This window comes from Condylura cristata, unplaced genomic scaffold (genome assembly GCF_000260355.1).
Source record: "Condylura cristata isolate star-nosed mole 26May11 unplaced genomic scaffold, ConCri1.0 scaffold00026, whole genome shotgun sequence".
Lineage (NCBI taxonomy): Eukaryota > Metazoa > Chordata > Mammalia > Eulipotyphla > Talpidae > Condylura > Condylura cristata.
Window position 1 is genome coordinate 13764154 of NW_004567127.1, and position 23583 is coordinate 13787736.

Consider the following 23583-nt stretch of genomic DNA (forward strand, 5'->3'; position numbering starts at 1 on the left):
TACTACTTCAGAAAGTGAAGTTTAGTTTCACAAACTATAAATTAGATTTGATGCAAATAGGTTAATATGTAAATATTACAGAACTTCTATTTTAGCCCAGATCTATGACAAGTTCTGTTCTGCAAAAACATATTCTGCTTTTTCTTATTCTCAACACTGACACCAGAATAGTAGGCTTCAGGCTAAAAACACGAGACTTTATCCTTGTATTCCTAATATCTAGACACTGTAGTAAAGAACACAATGTTACTGTCAGTAAAAGTTAATGAGAGGCTCTTTGATGAACCTGTCAGAACCTGTCATCATGTTCTGTTTTAAAGCTCTGTCTGCCTTTCAGCAGCTATCCTTGATAGAAAAGATACACAGAAATCATGAGTAACCGCTTACTTTCTTCAATAGATGATTAAAGTCATGAAACAGGGGCCCTGGTGGCACAGGGGTTAAAGTCAGTGCTATCAAGCTCACAAGCTATCCACAGCCACTGCAGCATGAGTTCGATCCCTGGCCAGGGAGCTGACCCACAAGGCGCAGTAGATCTCTCCTGTCTCACCTGCTGCTCATCTGTGCTCCCCACTGTCTCTGATGAATCCTCTCACCTCCTGCAACTCTGGCCTGCACCCCAGTTCTTGTATGCATAAATAAAAATAAATCTCTAATTAAAAAAATAATAAAGTCATGAAACTGAGAGAGTGCCCTGTATCCATAACTGTGCAGAGCTCCCCGTGGGCCTGTTTCTCTTCATATTATCATTTACCCCATTTTGAACATTGTTCACTTAGGAAAACTTTCTCAACTAAATAATAAAGCCAGATGACTTTCTCAACTAAACAATAGTCCTTTAGCTGGTGCACCAGAGTGAATATTGTTAAAGTTCATTAATATAGGTCATTTTGAACTCAAAAGCATAAGTAGTGTTAAATTCCCATTATTGTTAAGGGCGCTATAGTCTACTTAATTCCTATCTATTCTCTCTTACCCCTTAAAATTACCATTTAAAAAAGATTTTATTTTTAAAAATGAAAAAATTTAAATTTGTTACATGCTGATTTAGTGACCAAGCAGAAAGTCAAATTTAGGTATCTATTTCGTAACATCACGGTTTTTCATATATCTCAAGAAAGTTATTAAAAATACAAACTTGTGGCCCTCCCTGGTGGCGCAGCAGGTTAAAGTACTGCACTAAGAAGCTTAAGCCACTTCCGCATGAGTTCGATTCCCGCCTGCCCCTGAGGTGACCACATGGCGTGGCAGACCTCTCCTGACCCGCCCGCTGCTCCCCTCAGCAGTGTACTTCATCCATCTGCCTGTTCTGCTCCCCTCTCTGTCTCTGATGAATCCTCTCACCCTCAGCATCTCTGGCATGTACCCCAGATCTATATGTATGAATAAAAAAAAAAATACAATCTTGTAATAAGCATTGTTCAATCTGAATCTGTTTGAAGACAAATGGTATGCAGTGATAAAGTATTGGATAAAGGTAATTATTATTTTTTCTGAGGTTTTTAAATGTTATGCAGTCACTGGCATATAAAGTAATACTTCCCATTTGACTGAAAATTCCAAAGGTTTTGCATCATTTAAGATCTTACAATTGATAAAGTTCATAATGAGTGCTTAGGGAGATTGAAGAAATTTGGGGCTTCTCTAAATGTACTTTTGTCACCACTGTGAGTTTGGATGTTGACCATGATAATGCATTTGCTAACCTGAATGGCAGTAGCTTAGCTTACCTTTTTTTTTTTTTTTTTTTTTAAACAGCAGTCACCGAGGAAACACTCTGTGTAGGCTTAGCCAGGGTTGGAGCTGAGGACCAGAAAATCGCAGCAGGCACTTTGCAACAGATGTGCACTGTGGACCTGGGAGGACCATTGCATTCTCTGATTATCACAGGAGGCAGCATGCATCCTCTGGAACTGGAGATGCTAAGTCTGTTTTCCCTATCAGAAGAGAGCACAGAATCCCAGAGCACTGATGGACTGTGAACACGGGCATTTGCATTTCCTTCCATTAAGATGTTCATTTCAGCCATATGGGCCCATACACCTATTTATATAACATAAGCAGGGAGGTTATTTGGTTTATCAAATAAGTATAAAATAAGTGACCGAGAAGAAAGACATGACGCAGCAATTCTTTGTTTTCTGTTAGAGTTTTCCCTGGATGCTTGTTGCTACACTTTTGGCAATTTTTCAGGAAGAACTCATAGGACACTTGTCAAGCTGGAGAACTTGTAACTAGACATCCCTAGACAGAGTTGTCAGAAAAGCAATTTTTACTTAGAAAACCAGTTTACACAGGTGAAACTTTATTCTTCCTAAAAAAGCCAGGCACCTCCTTGACTGCAAGATGGGTTGCCCTGGCTGCAGTTAATATGAGTTTGAATAAATGAGGTAGGAGGAGTTAACCCCAGTGCTCTTGAGCTCAACTGAGCACACGCCTTCAAACGATGTTCTGAATTGACTTATGTTGTTGAGCTGACACCCTAATATGTGGCTTATGCTCCGCTGGATTTTGGAGGTTATACAATGACTGAATTATGAACGTTTGGTCAGCCACATACAGTTACCATTTGTTTTCACATTCAAGCAGACAAGTACAAAATTGCTGATTACAAAATAAAATTACGTTTGAAGACAATGGATTACTCAAGATTTTTCATCCCACTTACTTAACAGGCTCATATATATACAGACACATATATAGGTATGTATGTCTATACCAGTTATCACATTCTTCTTACTAGTTCTAAATAACACTTTGTTATGTTTCATGACAAACATGGGGTTTTATATTGTTAGTTCATAAAAGAAAGAGCTTTGCTACATGTGAGTTTAGTTGATCTCAGTGAGTATTTCCATGGCCTCATCAACTTGTCTGACTGCTTTGTTCAGTAAATTTGTTGAGCAAGTTCTTCTTTACTTCCTGAAAGCATCAGTTTGCAAGAGATTATTTTGGCATATTTAATTTCTTTTGAGATAAAGGATATTTAAATACATGTATGAATCTGTCCACTTTCAATCTCTTGGACACAAAAGAAAAGAAAGCCAACATTTAAATAGCGGTCTGTACTGTTTCCTTCTTAGGCATTAAAACAAACATTTAAGATTAATAAAATGGAGGACTTCCAGACTTAGTAATAGTGAAATAACTTGTAATGTACAAGCCCTCCCAATTATAAACTGTGGGGAAAACATAATAAATAGTTGTCTAAAAGCACTGGGAAAGAACTAAAAGCATTATGAGAACTTGCTAATAAGACTTTTCCCCTCAGAGCATTCCCCAGGCTGACTTGCAAGAAGTGTCTAGAACTCAAGAATGGGAGTACTACATGTTTGAAAGAGGAATTGGGGGGCTGCTAGAGGAATTGGAGGATGAAATTCTAGAAATGAAGGTGGCACAGACACATACAATACCTTTAATCTTCGGCTAACTCCTGAAGCATGCAGCTGAAGAGAAGACATTAAGCAAAGTTAGTGGAAAATCAAATAGTTGGAATTCTGGAAAAGCTGAGCAGAAACTACTGCTCTTCTTTGCAAGAGAAAGCAGCTTCACATTTGAATCTCAGCAAGTTCATAAGATTTGATCAGCACTTTGGGCTTTGCAACAAATGCTAGAATTACTGTTTGAATAATAAAGACTTTGCATCCTACATCTGAGGATTGTCCAAAAACTAAGGATAAAGAACTTAAAGTATAATTTTAAATAAAATTTCAAAATATAATTTCATGTAAATTCGAGGTAAATATAAAAAATTCTTTTGTCATAATGTTAAGAGACAAGTGACATTTAAAATACATCAAGGCAGCATAGGCTTAGAACACCGTATATCACTCAATAATCATTTAGTCCAGTCACTACCTACCACCAATTATTTGGCCTTCTAGCTTAGGCCCCGCTCAGGTAACCATCATTTTGGTAACAGAATCTAACTGTGGTTTTGTTTTTGTTTCTTTATATTCCACCAATGAGTGAAATCCTATATTATTTCTTTCTCCTTCTGATTTACTTAACAGGGCTCACCCATGTCCATTTTAATATCCCATCTTTCTCCAATCATCCACTGTTGGGCACTTGGGTTGTTTACAGATCTTGGCTATTGTGAGCAGTAGCAATACTCTTTTATGTAGATAAACCATATGTTTATTCAATCACTATTGGTGATTGCACTTTCTAGCATTTGGTATAATTTTAAAAACATTCACATACAGATTTCTATGTGAATATAAGGTTTATTTCTCTAGAATAGATACCCAGAAGTAGATCAATGGAACATATAAGAAGTCCATTTTTAAATAAACTGCCAAGATGGTTCTTAAGTATCATTTAGAATTCCCACTGGCATTCTAAGAGAGTCCCCTTTGTTCTTTGTCAGCACAGTATTTTTTTCCCCAAAACTTTTTACTTACTGTACTCTAGAAATTTCAGGGTACATCTTTACCTTTGTGTTTGAAATCAATGGGAAATTGGCTCCAATTCCTATGACGACAATGTCATAACTTTGTCTTGCTCTGAGGTTCTGTATGTACAAAGTAACACGACTTGTGTACAAATTATTACTTGAGAAATAGGATGATGGACATACAGGAGAGAACCCTCATTAAGCTGAACGTCAGTCTGAACTAACTTAGTGGTTTGTTGATGGTACACAGGTCTTTTATTTATCATTTTAGACGTGGTTACAATATTTTCAAAAGTTCAAGCCAAATGGCAGAGTTCTAATTGCTGTGAAACTATACCTGTGCTTAAGTGTGAATCTGAGTTTCCTACTTACTTACACAGCATCACCCTTTTAAAATACTAATATGTATTCAGAAAATATGCAGGGGTTGGTTTTTTTATTGTATTGCTTTGTTTTTAATCCTTTGGCTTTAGCAGTGACTGTCCTACAAAAGAATATACTTCCCTTTAAAAATCTGCAGAACCATTTTTCAAAGAGGAGCTAAACTTCATATTAAAAGCTAATTAATCATTTAAAGAAAGTAAATTACTTAAAACTATGCCAGACCACATGCATTTGAGTATTATCTTGCGGTTACCATTTTAGCCTTCTTCGTTTTAGAAATTTAGCAGCTAACGTTGGACATTTAAATGTTGATAGCATGTGCTAAGTCTGAACTTCATGGTAGATTAATTTTAAGCCTGGAGTAGAGTTGAATGAGCTGGCAGATGTTTGAATGAACTAGAATCTCATTAGAATACGCTTTTTTTTTTTACAAAATGAAAATGCTGAATTGCTGTCATTCCATCTGCATCTATCTATTGGACCTGCTTGCTCCTCCTTTTGCTGTTTCTCTAGTTTAATGAAAAGTTGACTTAGTGCCACAGCATGGATAATGAGATGGAATGAGAAAAGAAAAAAAAGTAAGATTCTAAAGTTGTTCAGAGGAATTTGTCATTGATGAGCACTGGAGCTCATTAAGCTATTCAAGATCCCTGAGCTAGAGTACGAAAAGTAGAAATTGAGGAGCTTACTTATTCTGTCAGTTTATTTAACACAAGGTGGCTTGTGAAGAGAAAGCAGCAAAATATTAGATAAGATTCGGTAAGGAGATGTAGTCTGTAGCTTGCCTCAAACTATATATATAGGACACAGGAAAGGTAGGAAGTAACATGCAGGACCTCCAGCTCTAACAGGTCGAAGTCCAGTATGCAGAACGGCCAACAGAAGGTAGTCAGGAAACCTCTGTAAGGGAAATGTTTTGAAAGGCCTGGGCAAAGACTGACTCAGCAGAAATTCCTTTTTATTTCCCATTGATGATCAGAATTATTTTGGTGGTGGGGTAAGGTGGGGGGAAATGGAAGAAAGGGAAAGCCAGACATTTCCTCAGAGTGAATCTGCATTCAGCCAACAATGAAGAAAAAAAAAAGGCAATGGGAAAAGGTAAACTTTCAAGATTTCAAAGAATAAAGACAAAAGACTTTTGAGAAAGGGGATTCAGGAAATAGAGGTAATAAAGGCACTGTTTAGATTTCTAGTAACTTTGTAAAAACCTCTGACAGCAATTAGTAGTTGAGAAGAGATTTGAATAGGAAAGATAAATATATTTTCTTTCTGTTGAATGTGAGATGCTGGTAGTTTTGTCCTGTATTTGTAAAAAGCCATTGGTGGCCCTGATTTAACTTCTACAAAATAGTGTAGTAAAGCCTATTACTAGGATCTATGGAGATGGGTTAGAGGTGGGCGAAACACCACAACAGGCACTGGGAATAAAACTTTTATTGTGAGGCAGGGGTTCATAGACAAGAGGCTGCTTTGGTGGAAATATGTTTGAGAAGGTGGGTGAGTGGGATCTGGGGTTTTGTGGATAAGTTATTTTAAAGAATTGCTTCTTATAAAAGAGGAAAAGGTCGAAAGATAAAGGAGGCTTGTTTCAGATACTCTTAGTCTTCATTTCCTATAAACTGAAGTCATGAGAGAATGAATTGAGAGAGCAATTTACCTGGAAATAAAATTCATTGAGATGTGTTAATGAAGTAAAAAAATAAGACCTACAAGTGAGGCGCCAGACCATGTTAATTCCAATCTCTTACCATTTCTTCTATTCTGATGAATTTTCTGTTTTCTGCTCTTGAATATCATTCTTCTTTCCCTTTCATTCTTAAGTCTTTTAGAATCTATTCCAATAACTGTCAAGTTCACGATGTGCTTTTCAATGCATCAAACGGACAGACACAAGTCAGGTAAAAAATTTTAAACAGAAATTTTATTGAAGAATTTTGATACAATTGTTTCTTACTCTTTAAATACATCTGAGATTAAACAAAATATATACATGAATGTTTTCAAGTAGAAAAAAGTGAAATATACAATATGGATTTGTTGCATTTTACTTAGGCAAATCATAATTTTTCACTTAGCATATTTAAACCAACTTACAACAGTCTTTGGAATATGGCATTCCAACTCAGCCTTCTACTCAAACATTTCAGAAATGTTTGATGTTCTCCATAATCTTCACCAACGGAATCAAGCTAAGTTCAACTTGGTCATATAATTAGAAACCAGTAAAGACAGGGAGGTAAAGTGTTGTAGTGATGTTAGAATATAGTAAGAAGTCATTTGGCAATTTTTCATTCACAGTATTTCTGATATAAAATTTTCATTCTGTTTATTGTCAGACTTACAAATGTTGGGGCAAAATATCACTCAGGCAGAAATGTCATTGAATTTGTTGTTATTACAGGAAGAAATGGATTACTTGGAACTCCTGGAAGGATATGTCAATTTAAATATAGAATCTTTAGTGAAGCCACATGCATAATAAACACTTCCAATGTTAAAATTCAAAATCAAGCTTTTGTCCTCCTCCAATAAAAAAGGGAAGAGTTTTACAGTGGCAGCAGCAATGAAGAAATATAACAAAAGTCAATAAATATAGCACAGTTCTACTAAAACTTAGTATCTTGAGGGAAAAAGAAAAAAAAAACTATCCTGGAATATTTTAAATGACTTAATGAATATAGATTATGTGTTTTTATAGAAGCACCTTCAAGATAGAACTGTGGGCATAGGATGACAATGTACCTGGGGATAAATGACAAGCCTTGCTATACTTCTGTACATGTCTTTAAAGTAATACAAAAATGGCAGTTTTCCATAGAAGTAGGAAATGTGGTTCCTCACTCGTATATACAGGATATAAAAGTTCAAGTGACCAGATCCCACAGTCCAAGCTCTGCCAAAATCTTGTCCAACATGCAAGCATCTCTATACCGCCACTATATTAAAATGAATAGTTCACAGAACTACTTGAAAAGGCCAAAAAAGTCCATTTGTGCAAAGAAAAGCTGAGATGTCTTCTGTAACAAACTGCAATTACTGGTTTTACCTGTCCCCAACACTGACATTTGTGTCCACTACTATCTATAATATTTACTCAATAGTTAACCAAACATTTGTCAAGCATGTAAGTATAAATTCATGCTATTTTAAGGTAAGGGAATGTATGAAACAAATACTTTTTCAAAAAACTTGATTAAAATTGCATCTTCAGTCATGGTAAGAGTTCAGTCAGATATTAAGCACAGGTTTCTTCCTTTTGAAAAAGTGTAATAAACTGTAAATCAAATCCTAGATATTGCTCATACAGAATAAAATTACTTTTACTTCTTACACAAAAACTCCCTAATAAAACTAATTAATGTTTTTTTGACCAGGAGTTGTTTATCTTTTGAGTCAACTTCTTTTAAGCAGCTTACTCTATATTAGTAAAACTTGTTACTTAAAAAAAATAAAAGTATATAATAGTCTGATTGCCCCTTTTTAGCTTGCATGATTTAAGTTTAAATGGTAAAGGTAGAAAATAAGTATAAAGAGCATTGAAAGAAATGAGTCTATGCAATATAATATTAACTGTTCTCCTGTATCCATTTTTTTCTTGATGATCACTCATTCATGTTACAGGAGAGTTGGCTATAACTTATCAGAGTTTTCTATAACTTATCAGAGTTTTCTATCATTGTGGAATGACTTATAAAACAGAATCCTCCTAAAAAAAGGTGCTAGATTTAGTCTGTACTCTACTCTGGCTATCCCCCAGGCAAATCATTTAAATTCTCTCCCAACAGTATCATCATCCCTTAAATAGGGTTAAAAATTCCTTCCTCACAGGGTAACAGGAAAACCAGAAGAGAAAATGTATTTGAAAATGCCTTGTCAATTATAAAATAATGAAAAATTTTTTATAGAAATATGAGAATTTTTAAATGTGGTAACACGAAAAAGTTCACACAAAGCCTGGCACATACTTATAAAGGTTAAATCCCATCCATTTTCTGTGTAATTTGTAATTAGGAAATGCTCCAAAATGACCTCATCAAACAGACTTACTTTTATTTGGCCTTTAAATGGAACTACTCTGCAAATACTTTCTTGATCCAAAATTTGTCAGGGTATTTAAATTAATCTTGATGCTGTGCTAGAAACCTGGCTCACTAAGGCTTCTGAGGGAATTGGGTTTTGAAACAGTCTTCCATTGATGAAGCGTCTAGTGAATGCTTTTCAAAGACATAATTTCCTTTTCTGCCCAACTTCTTATAAATTGGAAAATAATTTGTTTTAAAGATGGTGACAAAAAAGTTTGCTTTCTCAAGGTAATGCTGTTATGAAGGACTAAATGTTAGTACTTTAGCATTTGTGATTCTATTAAAACTTCAAATTTTACTCTGCTGAATTAACAGTTAATGCCCAATTTTACCTATCTCTGCAGATAATCTTAAAAATGAAAAAAATTCTCCAGTGACTGAAAACTACAGTAGCAAAAATGAAATGGTATGACCTGTGAATTAGCTTGTTTTCTAAAAAAGTACCTGTTCACAGAATTTAAACAAAATAAAGAAACTATACAATCCTTAAACTGGATTTAGCCTTGGGCAATTAAGAGGAAAAAAAATCACAAGTTAAAAAGTATCCAATGCACAGAAGTCATCATTTTTAAAAAAAAAACCCAGGAACTGGTTTCACAAGAGTAAGAATGTAAAAAAGAGTAAAAAATTATATCTTATGTAAAGAATACTATGGAAATAATAGACTAAACCTTAATTAGATATGAAAAATGAGACAATAAAACTCCATTTGTAAAGTGCCTTAGTATACCAAAAATGGAGGTCAGCTGTCCTTTATTTACAAATAAATGCTTTTTGTCACATTTACAGAAAGGCAAATACTACATGAGAGGCAACATAAAGAACTTTCAACTTGAACTCAGAAGATCTGGATTCTAATTTTGACTCTGCCAGTAACTATCTCTATGATCTTGAGTAAATGACAGCTTTTCTAGACTTCAATTTTCTCATCAGTAAAATGAGAGGTAGACAAAACTGCTCTCAATGGAAAGCAGATTCCTTAGATGTAAAATTCTACGGTAGGCAATGACATCTACTATGATATAGCAGGATGCTACCAAATTAACAATCGCTATAAAATGGATTATTCTAAGCAGGTAAGCATTATAGAACTATGACCAACTGCATTTGGAGTCAAATTAATTAGCTGCTTACAAGGATGCACAAAAGTCACATTATTTTGGTAACTGGTGTATATGTGTAGGCTGTGAAAAATGCTAAAGTAGTCTTAGTAGAAGGAAATTCACACTGCCAGTAACACCTTACCACCGATGCTTATGCAAATGACAGCCTAACACTGAGCTATAATAAACTAGTCATGGTCTTTCATAAAGGTACACAGACAGCAAAATAAGGAAGTTATGCATATGTTAAGCCCTTTCATCTTGATTCATATAATCTAGACTTAAAAGCACAAACAATATATGTATATTTCTCTGTGGGGAAGTTTACTTGACAAGGTAAACTTACCCTGAGCAATACAAATTTGTTCTTCAGAGAATATTTTGTTTTTTAAAAAGAGTAAAATTATGCTATATTTTTTGACAAGAGTTAGACCAGTAGGAACATTCTAGATTTATTTTATAGCAATAATATTTCTCATTGAAACAATGTGTTTTAGCATTACATCTTGCCAAGAACTCGGATGCAACAAAGGTATACTCTAAGAGTGAAGAAAAAAGTAACTTTTTTCTCCATTTTTTTACTGCTGCAGACACAAGCTTAATTAAGAACATTTAACTAAGCATAAATGTTAATGCCAACCTGCTAAATGATATGACTTAGCAATCTTCTCTGACAGTGACAAAATTAAAGAGTTCCATCAGCCAAGTGCTCTATGCCTTATTAAAGAAAACAAACATGCTCATGCCCTTATGTTTTGAGAGTATAATCAAACATAAAGTAATGTATCTTTTGGCAATAACTATACTTGGAATGAAGGGCTCAGTGAAAGGCTGAACCTCATCTTCAAACTGCACTGTTGAACTTTACAGGCCAGTGCAAATACTATTTCCACATGAAATATCAGCACTATTACACATATTTAGCTGTTAAAGGCACACATTCAAAAATCCCTGCCTTCATCTAGACCTGCCATTTCCATAATATGCAAAACCCATGGAACATTCCAGGATTCTATCAGGCTTCATAGTGGTTGCAAATTCCCAAATGACCTATTATACATATAAGGAAAAAACAATACCGTTATCAGGACTTCTAATTCTTTTGCCTGTTCCTCCTGAAATATCTCAACACTTGTTTCACTCATTTAAGTAAATGCTACTATGGGAATTCTAAGTCTTACAACTATCTAGCAGTAAGTAGAAATGTTCTGAAAATACTACTTCATTTGCAAAAAGGACACCTTTCACAATTAGTTACAATCTAAAGAGTTTAGAAAAGCGTTGAGTGGTCTTGTTTTCCTAATAGGATATAGATAAATTGTAGGTCAGAAGTTGGGAATAAGATAACCTGGAAACCAACAGTGAAAGGGTGCTTGTGATTAATCTATAATCTCAGCAATCATCTCCATACTGAAGGGTTTTCCCCAAACACTTTCATTTTTTTAAAATTAAAAGGGAATACACACAGGGATGATATGAAGTCCAGTGGGAAGATGTTTATGCAGATCAATATTTCTTTATAAAACATCAAGAAAATTTGAGTAGAATGTTCAAGCATTTGTCATTGCAAGTGGCAATTTTATTTTCAAATACACAAGAACCTAGAAATCAACTTATTAACTTCTAAGATACTTGTGTTAGGAAGAGTTCATATTACCACATTTCTTCTCTACCTTCGATAGTTTGAACTCAATAAAATGGTTTAGGATTCCTGAACTCAACGTATTTCTGCAATGATTACACAGAAAAACAAATTGCAGGATCTGGCATTTGAAGAATGAAAATGAAAAAATACCATGTTTACAACTATTTCTGCCTTCAGTCTATACTACTTTTTCCTTCTACCAATAAAGTCCATTAAAAACAACAAGGAGCTAAAGAGAAGCATTTTTCACAGACACACTAGATTTTAAAGGAAATTTGGAATTTAGCAGATGTCTTAGGAAGTCAACTCTATTACGCATGCATTTGGAAAGGTTTGTACAGTCCACAAAGTCGATAATATGATAGTTGAGTATGATTTCAAAAGTAAAATAACACATTTTATTTTTTGATAAAAGTAAAATTTCACATATCTAACTGCAGGATGAAAGTACACGAAAGACAATTTGTATATAATACTAAGAAGAGTCTTATTTTTTACAGATTACAGGATATCCATTTTAAAAAAAAACCACATATGACCTCCGATGGTACAATTCTCTGCTGGCACATACACTTTCTGATACAAAGGCACTTTGAAAACCCAATATGGTTTGGTTCATAAGTTTGCAAGGTACAAACAATTTTACAAACATATGATTGTAGTGAAGAACGTCAACAAACCGTGACATTACATATAAAACAGATTTCTGTTTCTCTTTTTTTTTCTTCAAATAACACTGGTTTTGTGGGAATGAAAGCAGTGGTTTCCAGTAGCTTCAGTGAAGACATTCTAGGTGATCGGCAACCTACAATCTGAATTTTTTACTGGCTAGGATGAGGAATGGGAGTGAGGGCACATTTGAAATGAAACAAAGGAAAACACACACTCTGAATAAAACCTCAGAAATGAAAAGTCTTTGAAGGGAAGATCATGAAAGACAAGACTGAAAGTCCAGGAAAGATCCTGTTAATTCTGATCCCTTCGCTGTGCGCGCCTGGCAGAGTGTAAGCAGTGACTCTACCTGGGCTACTGGGCGCTAGGGAGTCATAGTGATCATTTCTCTGTTTAAAAAAGCTGGGTACAATGTTTGGAATTGTACAGTACCAGAAAAATTAGGTCCCCCCAAAAGCATAATTTCTCTTTATTCGTTACATGGCTGCGAAGTCAATCTGTACATAAAGCTGTCTCACTCCAGCCTGAAAAGTTTAAAAAAAGAAAAATTAGAAAACCCAGAAAGTGTACAAGAGACCATATATTTCAAGAAAAAGGAACAAGAAGCATCTCATTTTTTGGAGAAAGGCAAAAATTATTTTTCTATTCTACCTCTGGGGAATAAATCTTCATTTCTCATTAGAAAGCACCAGTAATTTTATTTTAGAAACAAGTTATCTCTGTAAATTCCAAAAGATGCTTCATTTACCACTGCAAAAGCTAGTCATGCTACCAATCACATACTTGGTCCAAGTGAGATTTACAAAAACGAGATTAAGCCATCTGCCTAGAAAGCACCATAGTGCTTTCTACTAAAATCAGTCTACATCCTCCTGTGATAAGAGGCTGGTAAACACTTAAATATCTTCTGGTTATTTTCATATACTCCAGCCCTTCCAATGTGAGGTATGATCTTGCTACTCAAAGACACTTGCTCTTAAAATTGCTCCCAACTCTCCTTGCTTATTAAGATTTCTTATTTGCTGTCCACATTTCTTTTTCTCTTGAACCCATTTCAACCAAATTTTGCCACCTGCTACTTCTCAAAAATGTTTATTAGGGTCACCTCCAAGTTGCCCAGATCAAGGCTCAATTACCAGTGCTTATTTTAATACTTATCAACAAGAACACAAGAGATGTCTCCCTCCTACTGAAATATTTTCTCCACTCTTGGATTTCAGGTAAAAATTCAGTGCTTGTCTTTTGACTTAATAGTCTTGCTTGAGTCCTTTGCTGGGTTTTTCCCTCCCCATCGCTGAACATCCCAAGGTTCAGATTCCTTCCTTTTCTACACTCGTTCCCTAGATGAGCTCTCTAGCATGTAGACTTTAAGTTTATCTATACGCGCGTGCGTGTCTATCTCTATAAAAGTGCTGCTATATTTATCACTCACCCACCATTTACTTGACCAGCTCTACTTGGATGTCTGACAAGCATCACAACTCAGCTAAACTGAACACTAGTCCTCTCCTTAAGCCCATGCGTTCACTCACTATCTTCTACAGCTCAATTTCATCCTTAATGTTACAACTTAAACAGCCTCTTCCTCTCACACCTAACCCATTAGCAAAACCTGTTTGCTAATCTTCACATAAACCCAGACTCTGACCACTTTATACTAGCTACCTTCATTGCTACCACCTGACTGAAACTACCATCCTCTCTACTTTTGCCTGCCTTTGGTCTGTTTCCAGGAGAGATGCCGCTCCATCATTCAAACCCCACAACTTCCTTAACCTTTAAAAACCCAAATTTGGCCCTCCCTGGTGGCGCAGCACTGAGAGGCTAAAGCCTCTTCCCCATGAGTTCGATTCCCACCTGCCCAGGAGTTGACCACACAGCGCGCGGCAGACCTCTCCTGGCCCGCCCACTGCTCCCCTCAGCAGTGTAGTTCGTTAATCTGCCTGTTCTGCTCCCCACTCTGTCTATGGTGAAGCCTGTCGCCGCCCCTGGGCCTCTGGCCTGTACCCCAGTTCTGTATGCATAAATAAATCTTAAAAAAAAAAAAAAACCAAATTTTTACAATGACCCACACATCCCCTATATAGTTGGTCCCTGATTACCCCTCTGATATCACTCTTAGCCCTCTCTCTTTCACTCTACCTCAGTCATACCTGCTCTTCTGCCTTGAACAATGTCTCCGGAGACGGTCACACAATTGCTTCTCTCCTCAGACATCAGTGAGGCCTACCTACGCTGACCACCCTAACCAAGTGTATTCAATTGATCTACCCAACAAGTACTTTCTATGCATTAATTGTATTTTGGGGACCACACTGCTGAGAATACAAGGTGAACCAAAGAGGTCAAAAACATCCTTGCCCTTATGGAGTTTATATGCTATTGTTAGGGGAAATGATAAACAAGTAAGTAAGTAAATGTTCTGCACCCATCCCAGGCCAGGTAGGGTCACCGTTGGTTCTAGCAATTTGAAGGAGAATTTTGGAGTCCCTGGCATCATTTTCACAGGTTTTAATGGTAAACAGGGGAAACAAGCCAGCAGGGAGAGAGCACCTTAGTGCCCTGGGAATCTTTTTTTTTTCCAAAGATTTATTTATTTGTATAGAACTGGGGTACAGGCCAGAGATGCAGAGGGTGGGAGGATTCACCAGAGACAGAGTGGGGTACAGAACAGGCAGACTGACGAAGTACACTGCTGAGGGGAGCAGCACGCGGGTCAGGAGAGGTCTGCCACACCATGTGGTCACCTCTGGGGCAGGTGGGGATCGAACTCATGTGGAAGTGGCTTAAGCTTCTTTGTGCTGTGCTTTAACCTGCTGAGCCACCGGGGAGGGCCGCGCCCTGGGAATCTTTATGCTTTCCCTGGGCTTTCCCTGGTGTTTCTTGTGGTCTCTTCTTCTCATAGGTGTTGCTCCTCGTCTTGTAGCCAGACTTCCATAGCCATCTGAGTAACACTGCCCTTATATCCCTGACCTCCAGTCTAAGAGGCACACGCGCACACAGCCATGCTCAAGTGGCCAGTCAGGCACAAGTAACCCACCCCCTACATCCCTCTATGTTAGCAATGTCAAGGTTGCAGGTGATAGCCACTGGTGGTCAATGGTGTAAAAGCCTGATCAACTTCATTTACCCTACAATATAGTATGTCAGGTGATGAAAGAGAGATACAGACAGAGCTATACACACACACAGGGTTTTAAAAAAAACAACCCAAAGCTTGGTACAGAGATGGAAACTGCCTCAGCACTAGCCATCTCCTCTTTCTGTCCTAACAGTTCACACCTTCTGATATTGCTATCTTATGCTCTTTCATTATACTGTAATTTTAAGTTATAGCATTTTTGCACACCGCTCCCCCCCCCCCACACACACACCCTGCTGCCCTTACAGGAACCTCTGGACCTAGACAGCCACGCCTAACCTTCTGGTTATTGAGGCCCTCAGGCTGACAGGAATTCAACCAATCACAAAACCGCCAGTGACAAACAGGACTTCCACCCTGCAGAGACTTCCTGCATTCCAGCAATGGCTCCAGAACCAGCCCAAGCCTAGGGCAGAGCAGACTCAAAAGAAGAAAAGTGACACAGAATTTACCCAGGACTCATTTGCATACTAAAATGCCCACCCATGAGTGGGGATTTAAGGTGCTGATGAGACATTTGATATAAGAAAAGCATGTAACCTACTGGGCCCCAGTGTAGTCCAGGCTAAAATACACTATTATGACGGGGGGGGGGGTCCCCAGGAAAATGGGGGTTCCAGATTCTCTGCCCCACCCAGAGGAGGGTGGAGCTAAGCAGAGAAGAGAAGAATCTGGAGAGGAGACTGAAGAAGGAAGCAGGATGGGAGCCAGAAGGAGACCTGAGGAAGCCACAATGAACAGAGACATGTGAGGAAACTGCGTTTGCTTCTTGGTCCTGGACTGGTTGAAGCAGATGTAGGTGAGAGACCCGTGGGAAGGGTGACTATGGCAGCATTTATCCTGATTTTGATTTTGCTCTTTTCCTCCCAGACTTGTCTGGCCATTTCTGATCCTTTTCTAGGGGTCCCTGACAGAATGTGCTTTAGACTTGTGGCAATTTTCAGGCCTTTTTGGTCCAATCCCTTTTGGTTAGACTTTTACCCACAAGGGGATAGGAAACTTCAGGTGTTTGATTTAGAAACTATGTTCTTTGTCTTTTCTGTATGGCACACTAATTGCATTAAAGTTCCTTTCCATTAAAGGTCTTAAATGTTTTGTCTTGATGCAGCAGATGGCAGGTTTGGGGGTTCAGGGATGTCCCTCTCCCTACCCTGATAACCAACCTCATAAAACCAGGGGACAGCTCTAGGCTAGGGTGTGGCCCAGGGTAGTTGCTGCCCCTCTCCTAATGTGTATCCAAAATAAAAGTGCCTCACTTGGAATCGATCATTGGCTTTTTAAAAAATTGGGGGCATTAATTAATGGAAACCAGATGAAGGCAGGATGAAGACATTTAATAATATGTAACAGTTGCTACCCAGCAGTACTTAGTGAACAATACATATTTGTTGGGAAGTTGAAATGTTTTCATTTCCTTCTGTCAAATAAAAATTTTTTTAAACTTAAAACATTAGTTATAATAAGACTTTTCTTGTCAATGTCTTAGAATGAAAGGTAAATTAGAACATTAGTGGAAAGAAAAAACCAGAGTGGGAGATAAAATATGAATACTACCTTCTTGCAGTTATTTCTAGCATGACATTTTTTTTCCTTAGCATTAAGTAGGACGACTCTTAAATGCTTAAGAGAGTCAGAACTTATTCTAATGGAATAAAACTCGGAATATACTCTAAAAGATTACCGAAACTGAAAACTTTAGCTTCTTTGCCTCATTGAAGAAAAAAAATCTGTGCTGTGACACAATTAAAACACTCTTTAAATGCATGGAAAGTGTGTTTAATAGCACCCTCTTCTTAAAGATTATGACAGAAGAGAACTTAGTAATTGCAAGATTTTGTGCTAAAAATTAAAACCAAATCCATTTTTTCAAAATCATTTTAAAACTGCTGGTGAATACCACCAGCTTTTCTTTCTCACAAAATAATTATATATTCATCCAACATTTGACAAATATTTAATAACTCCTTGCTACATACCAAGGACAATTATAAGGAGCACGTGAATAAGAATTTCATAAGCTACAAAAAGCTATTAAAACAAATTACCGTGAGTGATTGCAATTATATTTGATTTATTCAATCCAGATGGCTCTTGAAATAACTATACTTAACTTCAAAATGTTGTATGTCTAACCTTAAGAAAAAACAACTATTGCCTAAATAAATTATCTTAATGTCTTTTTTAACAAATCCATAAAAGTAAAATGAGCCAAAAAGCTCCTATTATCTCTGCCATTTTACCACTAATACAGTGAAGCTAGTAATAAGAAATGAAGTAGCCCAAGGCAATAAAAAAGAAAGGAAAAACAAAGAGGCTAGGTAAATTGATCCTTGCATAATCATGGGTTAATTACTCAAGCTGATATCTTTCCCTTGAGGGGCTACTGCTTTACATAAAAGCTTAGTCTAATAGCAGAAAAGTCATTTCGTTTCATCCATCTGTCCTGATGGGGACAGCTTCAAGTTTTCTACTTTCCCATTTCCCTTTTTCAATTTCTTTCTAAAGTAGAGAGGAAGGTAGAATTTCCAAGGAATCCTATGGAAAGTCACCTACTTCCTAAGTGAAAACTAGGGTTTTTATACACTTTACTTATACCACAAAAACATGATAAGCAAGTCAAAACAGCGGGTGGTTCTATAATATATCTACCACTGAGAGGACACCAAGAATCAGAGCTGGCTGAGGTATTGTCCTTAAAATGGGAAAAACAGAATATCCATTCTGCCTTACATACCAAGAATAATGAACAAACCACAATCCAGTCAACACTTTTTTTAAACTGAAAAGACAATTTAGTTACTTTAGACACATACACTTTGATGAAAATAAGTGTTAACCTGGACTAAAGACTTGGAATATTCCCAATAAATATTCATTGTTGTACAAAGGGAAAAAAAAAAAATCAAAAGTAAAAAAAATCAGAAAAGGAAACATGGCTATAGAGAACTACGGTTTGTATTTTCTAATTCTCAAAGACAATAGAAACTTGCTGTTTCAGGTTTTAACTAAATTTATATAATGTTAACTTCATTCTTCTTAAATGAAGTCTTGAAAAAGCCTGACTCGTCCACGTGAGAGCTAAGTAAGTGAAATAGTGAGTATGACTGTCTCACATGTGAAGAGCAGTAATACTGTTCTGAAGTCCTTTTTCTGTAAATAGAGTATAACAGTCCTTGTCATGGGAGGGTGCATTGATAGGAGAGCTCCCTGCAGTGTGGTGGGCCTTCAATAAAGGCCAGTTGCTGCTGCTATTATTCTTCTCAACAACCAGCCACTACTATCAACCAACAGACACACACTGAACTGTGGATTAAATAAGAACAATAAACCTAGGAATGTGTTGGTCACATTCTATGTTCATCTCAAGCTCCTCAGGAGGTGGTGGGCCAAAAGAATTGGAAATATTGGTAAGAAACTATTCCAGAGCAACAAGTAAAATCAGTACTTACAAACAATTCAAGTCCCTTACAAAAAGGAAAAGCAAATGGAATGCACGGAAAGGTCCAAATACCTTCTCCTACCTAATCTCTCCTCTCATCTGCCAGCAGATATTAGGCTGGATGAGGTATGTGGTAAGAGATAGGAAGCGATGAACACAGAAGTTTCTGAAATTTAGGAAACTCCCACTTAAGCTTGTGAGGTCCCTTCCTTGATATTAGTGTCAACTTATGTTGTGGGGCTAGAAAATGAAGCACTAAAAGCTGAAGGAGGTATCTGGGGATTTAGGACTTAATAAAAGAAATAGGCAGATAAAGTATGAAAGAAGTAAAAAAAATCTATGTATTAGCCTTTAACAGTTTTGTGATTTATGGAATGAGGAGGGTAGTGAACCCCAAGCATATTCTAGAATTTTTCTTCAACGTTACTTTTAACCAAAATGTATTTTAAAAGTTTAAGGTTACAGACGGAACAGTGAAGTACACTATAAAAAACTTAACAGTTTAAAACAAATGTAAAGTGTTAAATAGCCTTCTGAATATTGTATTGTTGGTGCCCAGTTAGCACACTACCCCCAGGGCTCCGGGGGATGTGACCCCTGTTGTGCCTGTCAAGGTGGCCAGGTGATCTGGACGATAAAGCCATCACAGACTTGTGTTTATCTGCCTAAGACACCACAGGGACGACCTGACCTTTCTCTGCCCTAGCACACTCCCTTGTAAGGGAGTGTCAGCATCTGGCAGCTGCAGGCGGTGTGGCAAGAGAAAATCCCTACTTCCTCCTTTCCCGCCTTAATCTTCCACTCCTACTGCCTAATGGTATATAAAGGGATCGCTGGAAATAAACGAGAGACTCCTGGATGAAGAACCTCGGCGTCCTGTGTTTTCTTTAACCTCATCGTCCCTCGCCGGACTCGGCTCCGATCAGCCGGACGCGGCACTGTATCCCACTTCTCTTCCTGTACACATGCCAAGCATAAAAACTATGTTTTCTATTTTATCAATTGCTAAATAACTCACTACTTAATGCAAGAGAAATCTGGGAGAGAAAACTTTTTCTATGCCAACAGAAAACTTTACACATGCATTATTTTATATTTGTGCATAGCAAGTGAACTGTAAAACATTAAATCATAACTGACAACTATGGAAATGCAATAAAAAAAAGACATTCCCAGTATACAGTCTTAAAATAGTGACAAATAGTTTTACAAACAAAATATAAAGTTATAATTATCACACTTTTGTTGTTGATCTTTTCACATAAATTTCAACAACAAAAAATTTAAACCAAAGCTACTACTTAATTTCTTCTTTAAATTTCTATCTTTAGAAGATAGGGCCCTCCCTGGTGGCCCAGCGGGTTAAAGCACAGCACTGAGAATCTGAAGCCACTTCCACATGAGTTGATTCCCGCCTGCCTCCTGCCCCGGAGGAGACCTCATGGCGAGCCAGACCTCTCCTGACCAGCCCGCTGCTCCCTCAGCAGTGTACTTCGTAGATCTGCCTGTTCTGCTCCCCACTCTGTCTCTGGTGAAGCCTCTCACCGCCCCTGAGCCTCTGGCCTGTACCCCAGTTCTGTATGCACAAATAAATAAATAAATCTTTAAAAAAAAATCAATTTTAAGATAGACACTTGAAATGGTCATAAAGCTAGACAGTACAGCTTACTAATGAGAAAACCCTTTTGACCTTTTGGAACTAAGGCCACCAATGTTTCAAGGTGCTTGATAAATATACCTAAAACATCAGCATAATTTTTTTCTAAAAAATACAAAACCATTCAGTTTTATGACAATGTTAACTACAATCTATGAATTAATCTGAAATTTAAAATTTAAATTTAAGTGTTACTTAATGAAATGGAAACATTACCACAAGCTCTGGGATTTACTTACATAGGTACTAGGATATACACAAAAGGAAACTGTATCAATAAGACATTTCAATTTCGTCAGAACCAAAAATAAAAGAGTAAGGAACAACTTTAAATTATTCAATGTTTGGAATGAAAGTCTTTATTTAGTAGGGTAACCTCTCCTTCCTGGGGAAAAATGTGTTTAACCATCTTCACAACAAAATAGAATGAGTGCCTCGCCTCTGGCAAGGCATGAAACCAAGTTGGCTTGGTCTTAACTGATAAAACAGGTTTAAACTATTTGTCAGAGCTTAAAATTTTCAAAACCCAAATACAGTTTCCAAAACCAAAGCAGCAGCTGAGTCAACTTTCAAGTTAACCATTTTAAAAGCCGAGATTTCTAGGGTTACCAGAAGAACCTCTCCACCAACTTCAATTACAACTTCAGCAGTTTCTAAGCATAGGCCAGCTGCTTTGTGCATTTCGAAAACAAGAAACTACATTCCTTCTCAGCAGGAAAACTATGGCTTAAATGCCAGAGTCTAGGAGATCATGGGGTATCCTAGAGGTCAACAGAAGCTCGGACCATCAGGGTAAAGGACATGCAACAAGGAGAAAACAGGTTAGAAGAGAGAGTAAGCTCTAACAAAAACAGCAGAAAAAAGCAAAGTTATAGTTAGCTGAGCTTTCATTTTGCCTCTAAAATGAGAAGGAAGTGTGAGGATTCAGACATATTGTGAAGATTAAGATCTTGTAGTAAACTTCACTATGAAAGTCATCATGATGCAGTTATTACAGTATTTCTTAAAGTCTGAAGTAAGTGGTGCTAGGACATGCTACTTCTGTAATAGTAACTCTAGTTATCATCTATATATAAGGTCATCTCATTAATTACTTCCAGAGGACCCTACCCAGACAATTCTATTTATCAGAGAATGATCTATGCCAAGGTTCTGAATTTATCTAAACTGCTTATTATGTTTTGTTGTCCAAGTCCCTCACGCAGATGTTATCATGTGTGAGTTTATACACCTTTGCAGAGAAAAAGTAACAACTGAATTGGTCTTTCCATTACAGAGGATTTTGCCCCACACCGAAAAGTAAACAGCCTAGTGGGTGTGGAATATGACACAGGTAGCAGAAAAGAGGACTGAAAAGTGATACTGACACTTTACAACAATCTAGACTAACAATCTTGCACAATTTGGGCAAGCTGGTTTATCGGGTTGTTTGCTAATGTTGAGATCCACATAATCCACTCTGGCAATGGTACCACAGGTCATTGTCATGTACTTTTTGTTAAATCACACGCGGAGGCACACTTCAGTTTTTAAGCACAGATTTTGAAGGTTTGGAATCAGTTTCCTCATTAGAGCTGAATGTTAGATCATTTTGGCAGGCATGTTGACATCTAGATTTTTTCACCAAATATTTCCAACAAACTAGACTGAAAATAGAAATGTATTCTCTCCTTCCTTAGATATTACTGACATGGTGTTCGTATTCTCCCAACACATACAGAATAGCAAAATCATCCTTACTTTGACCATCAATCACACGAATATGTCAACTCTTGATGGGACAAGAATTAACTGAAACAACTTGGTTGCAAGCATGCACTAATCCAAGATTCCAAATACAAAATTAAGAGAAATATAATAACACAGTGAGCTATTAAGTCATACAGGAGTTAAATATGGCTTTATCATCACACAAAAACATTCAGTTAGTCTGTTTTTAACTAACACCACAGACAAGTCATTATTCTTATTCCAAATGCTATTTTAGAATTCTTGCCATCAAAGAACATCTAAGGTGTCTTATAAGAAGTATATAGTAAGAGAGAATCTAGCTTTTCTCACAGGAACTCAGATCAGTACAATGATGAGTAAATAGGACTATGATGTTAAGTATAGCAGCCAAATAAGGATCTCCCAAGTTTGACCCTGTACTTCTATGCCTACTTTATAACACACATTTTTAAATAGTAAATATGTTTAAAGTTTACAGGTAATAAATTCAAAGATCTTTGGAAGAAGTTAGTAAAAAGTCATACCTGAGTAAAAATATTGTGTGTTTGGCTTAAAATCCATCTCGCATCAGCATCAGGTGCTACCACTAGCTTCAAGGTCCCAACATAAACATCAGAACATAAGGTCCAGAAGTGTTGTTCTTGTAAATTATAAACTCCTTGCAACTGCTGCACCTACAATATAAAGGCCAGCTTTAACATAATACCCAAATCTATGTGCAACACAGCAGCAAGCATGGATTCTACTCTCCAGTTTTAAAAAATGGAGCGAAATATTTGAACTTACTAGCAAATACCTCGTGAGTAGCCATTATGTGCCAAGTACCATGACAGGTGTTTGGGAAACATGAATGAACAGATCAAAATTTGGAGGGCACAGCAGAAGGGAAAATTCACATTTCTAAATATTCTGATCAGCAAACAAGTATAAACACAAATAAGTACAGAAACTAGAAAAAGAACAACAAAGTAAACTTTAATAAAAAATAGAGAAACTGATATCCAGAGATTTAGAAATGAGAATTCACAGTATCACAGACTGTTTCTTTGAAATAATGAGCTAGAGGAATCAGTTTCTTACTGGGTGTTACTTTGGACAGGACAATGGTGAATATAACTGTCAACATGTATAACTGTCCGAAGTAACAGGACTTTTGTATCCCCAGGACCCAAAGAACTAAGGGCCAACATACCACCTCCCACATATCATGCGACAACAAAAAAGGCAGGGTGGTCTCTAAGTTTTTCCATTGGCTCCTCCCAACTTCCACAGCTAAGGTTAACATTGACGAGACATGTTTCTGATGGAGATGAAAAATATATATACAAA

The 23583-nt window shown here is 37.0% G+C and overlaps 2 protein-coding genes across 2 annotated transcripts in view; one reads left to right on the top strand and one right to left on the bottom strand.

The window, feature by feature from the left end:
- DPH5 (diphthamide biosynthesis 5) overlaps nt 1–3679 on the top strand; it is a 28545-nt gene extending 24866 nt beyond the window's left edge. The window contains exon 8 of the mRNA XM_004689728.2: nt 1759–3679. Coding sequence (XP_004689785.1) covers nt 1759–1982 — 224 coding nt within the window. The 3' untranslated portion in view covers nt 1983–3679. The remainder of the gene's footprint in view (nt 1–1758) is intronic.
- Nucleotides 3680–12074: 8395 nt separating this feature from the next.
- SLC30A7 (solute carrier family 30 (zinc transporter), member 7) overlaps nt 12075–23583 on the bottom strand; it is a 53722-nt gene continuing 42213 nt past the window's right edge. Inside the window, exons 10-11 of the mRNA XM_004689730.2 lie at nt 22779–22928; nt 12075–12809 (exon numbers count right to left, since the gene is read on the bottom strand). Coding sequence (XP_004689787.1) covers nt 12762–12809; nt 22779–22928 — 198 coding nt within the window. The 3' untranslated portion in view covers nt 12075–12761. The remainder of the gene's footprint in view (nt 12810–22778; nt 22929–23583) is intronic.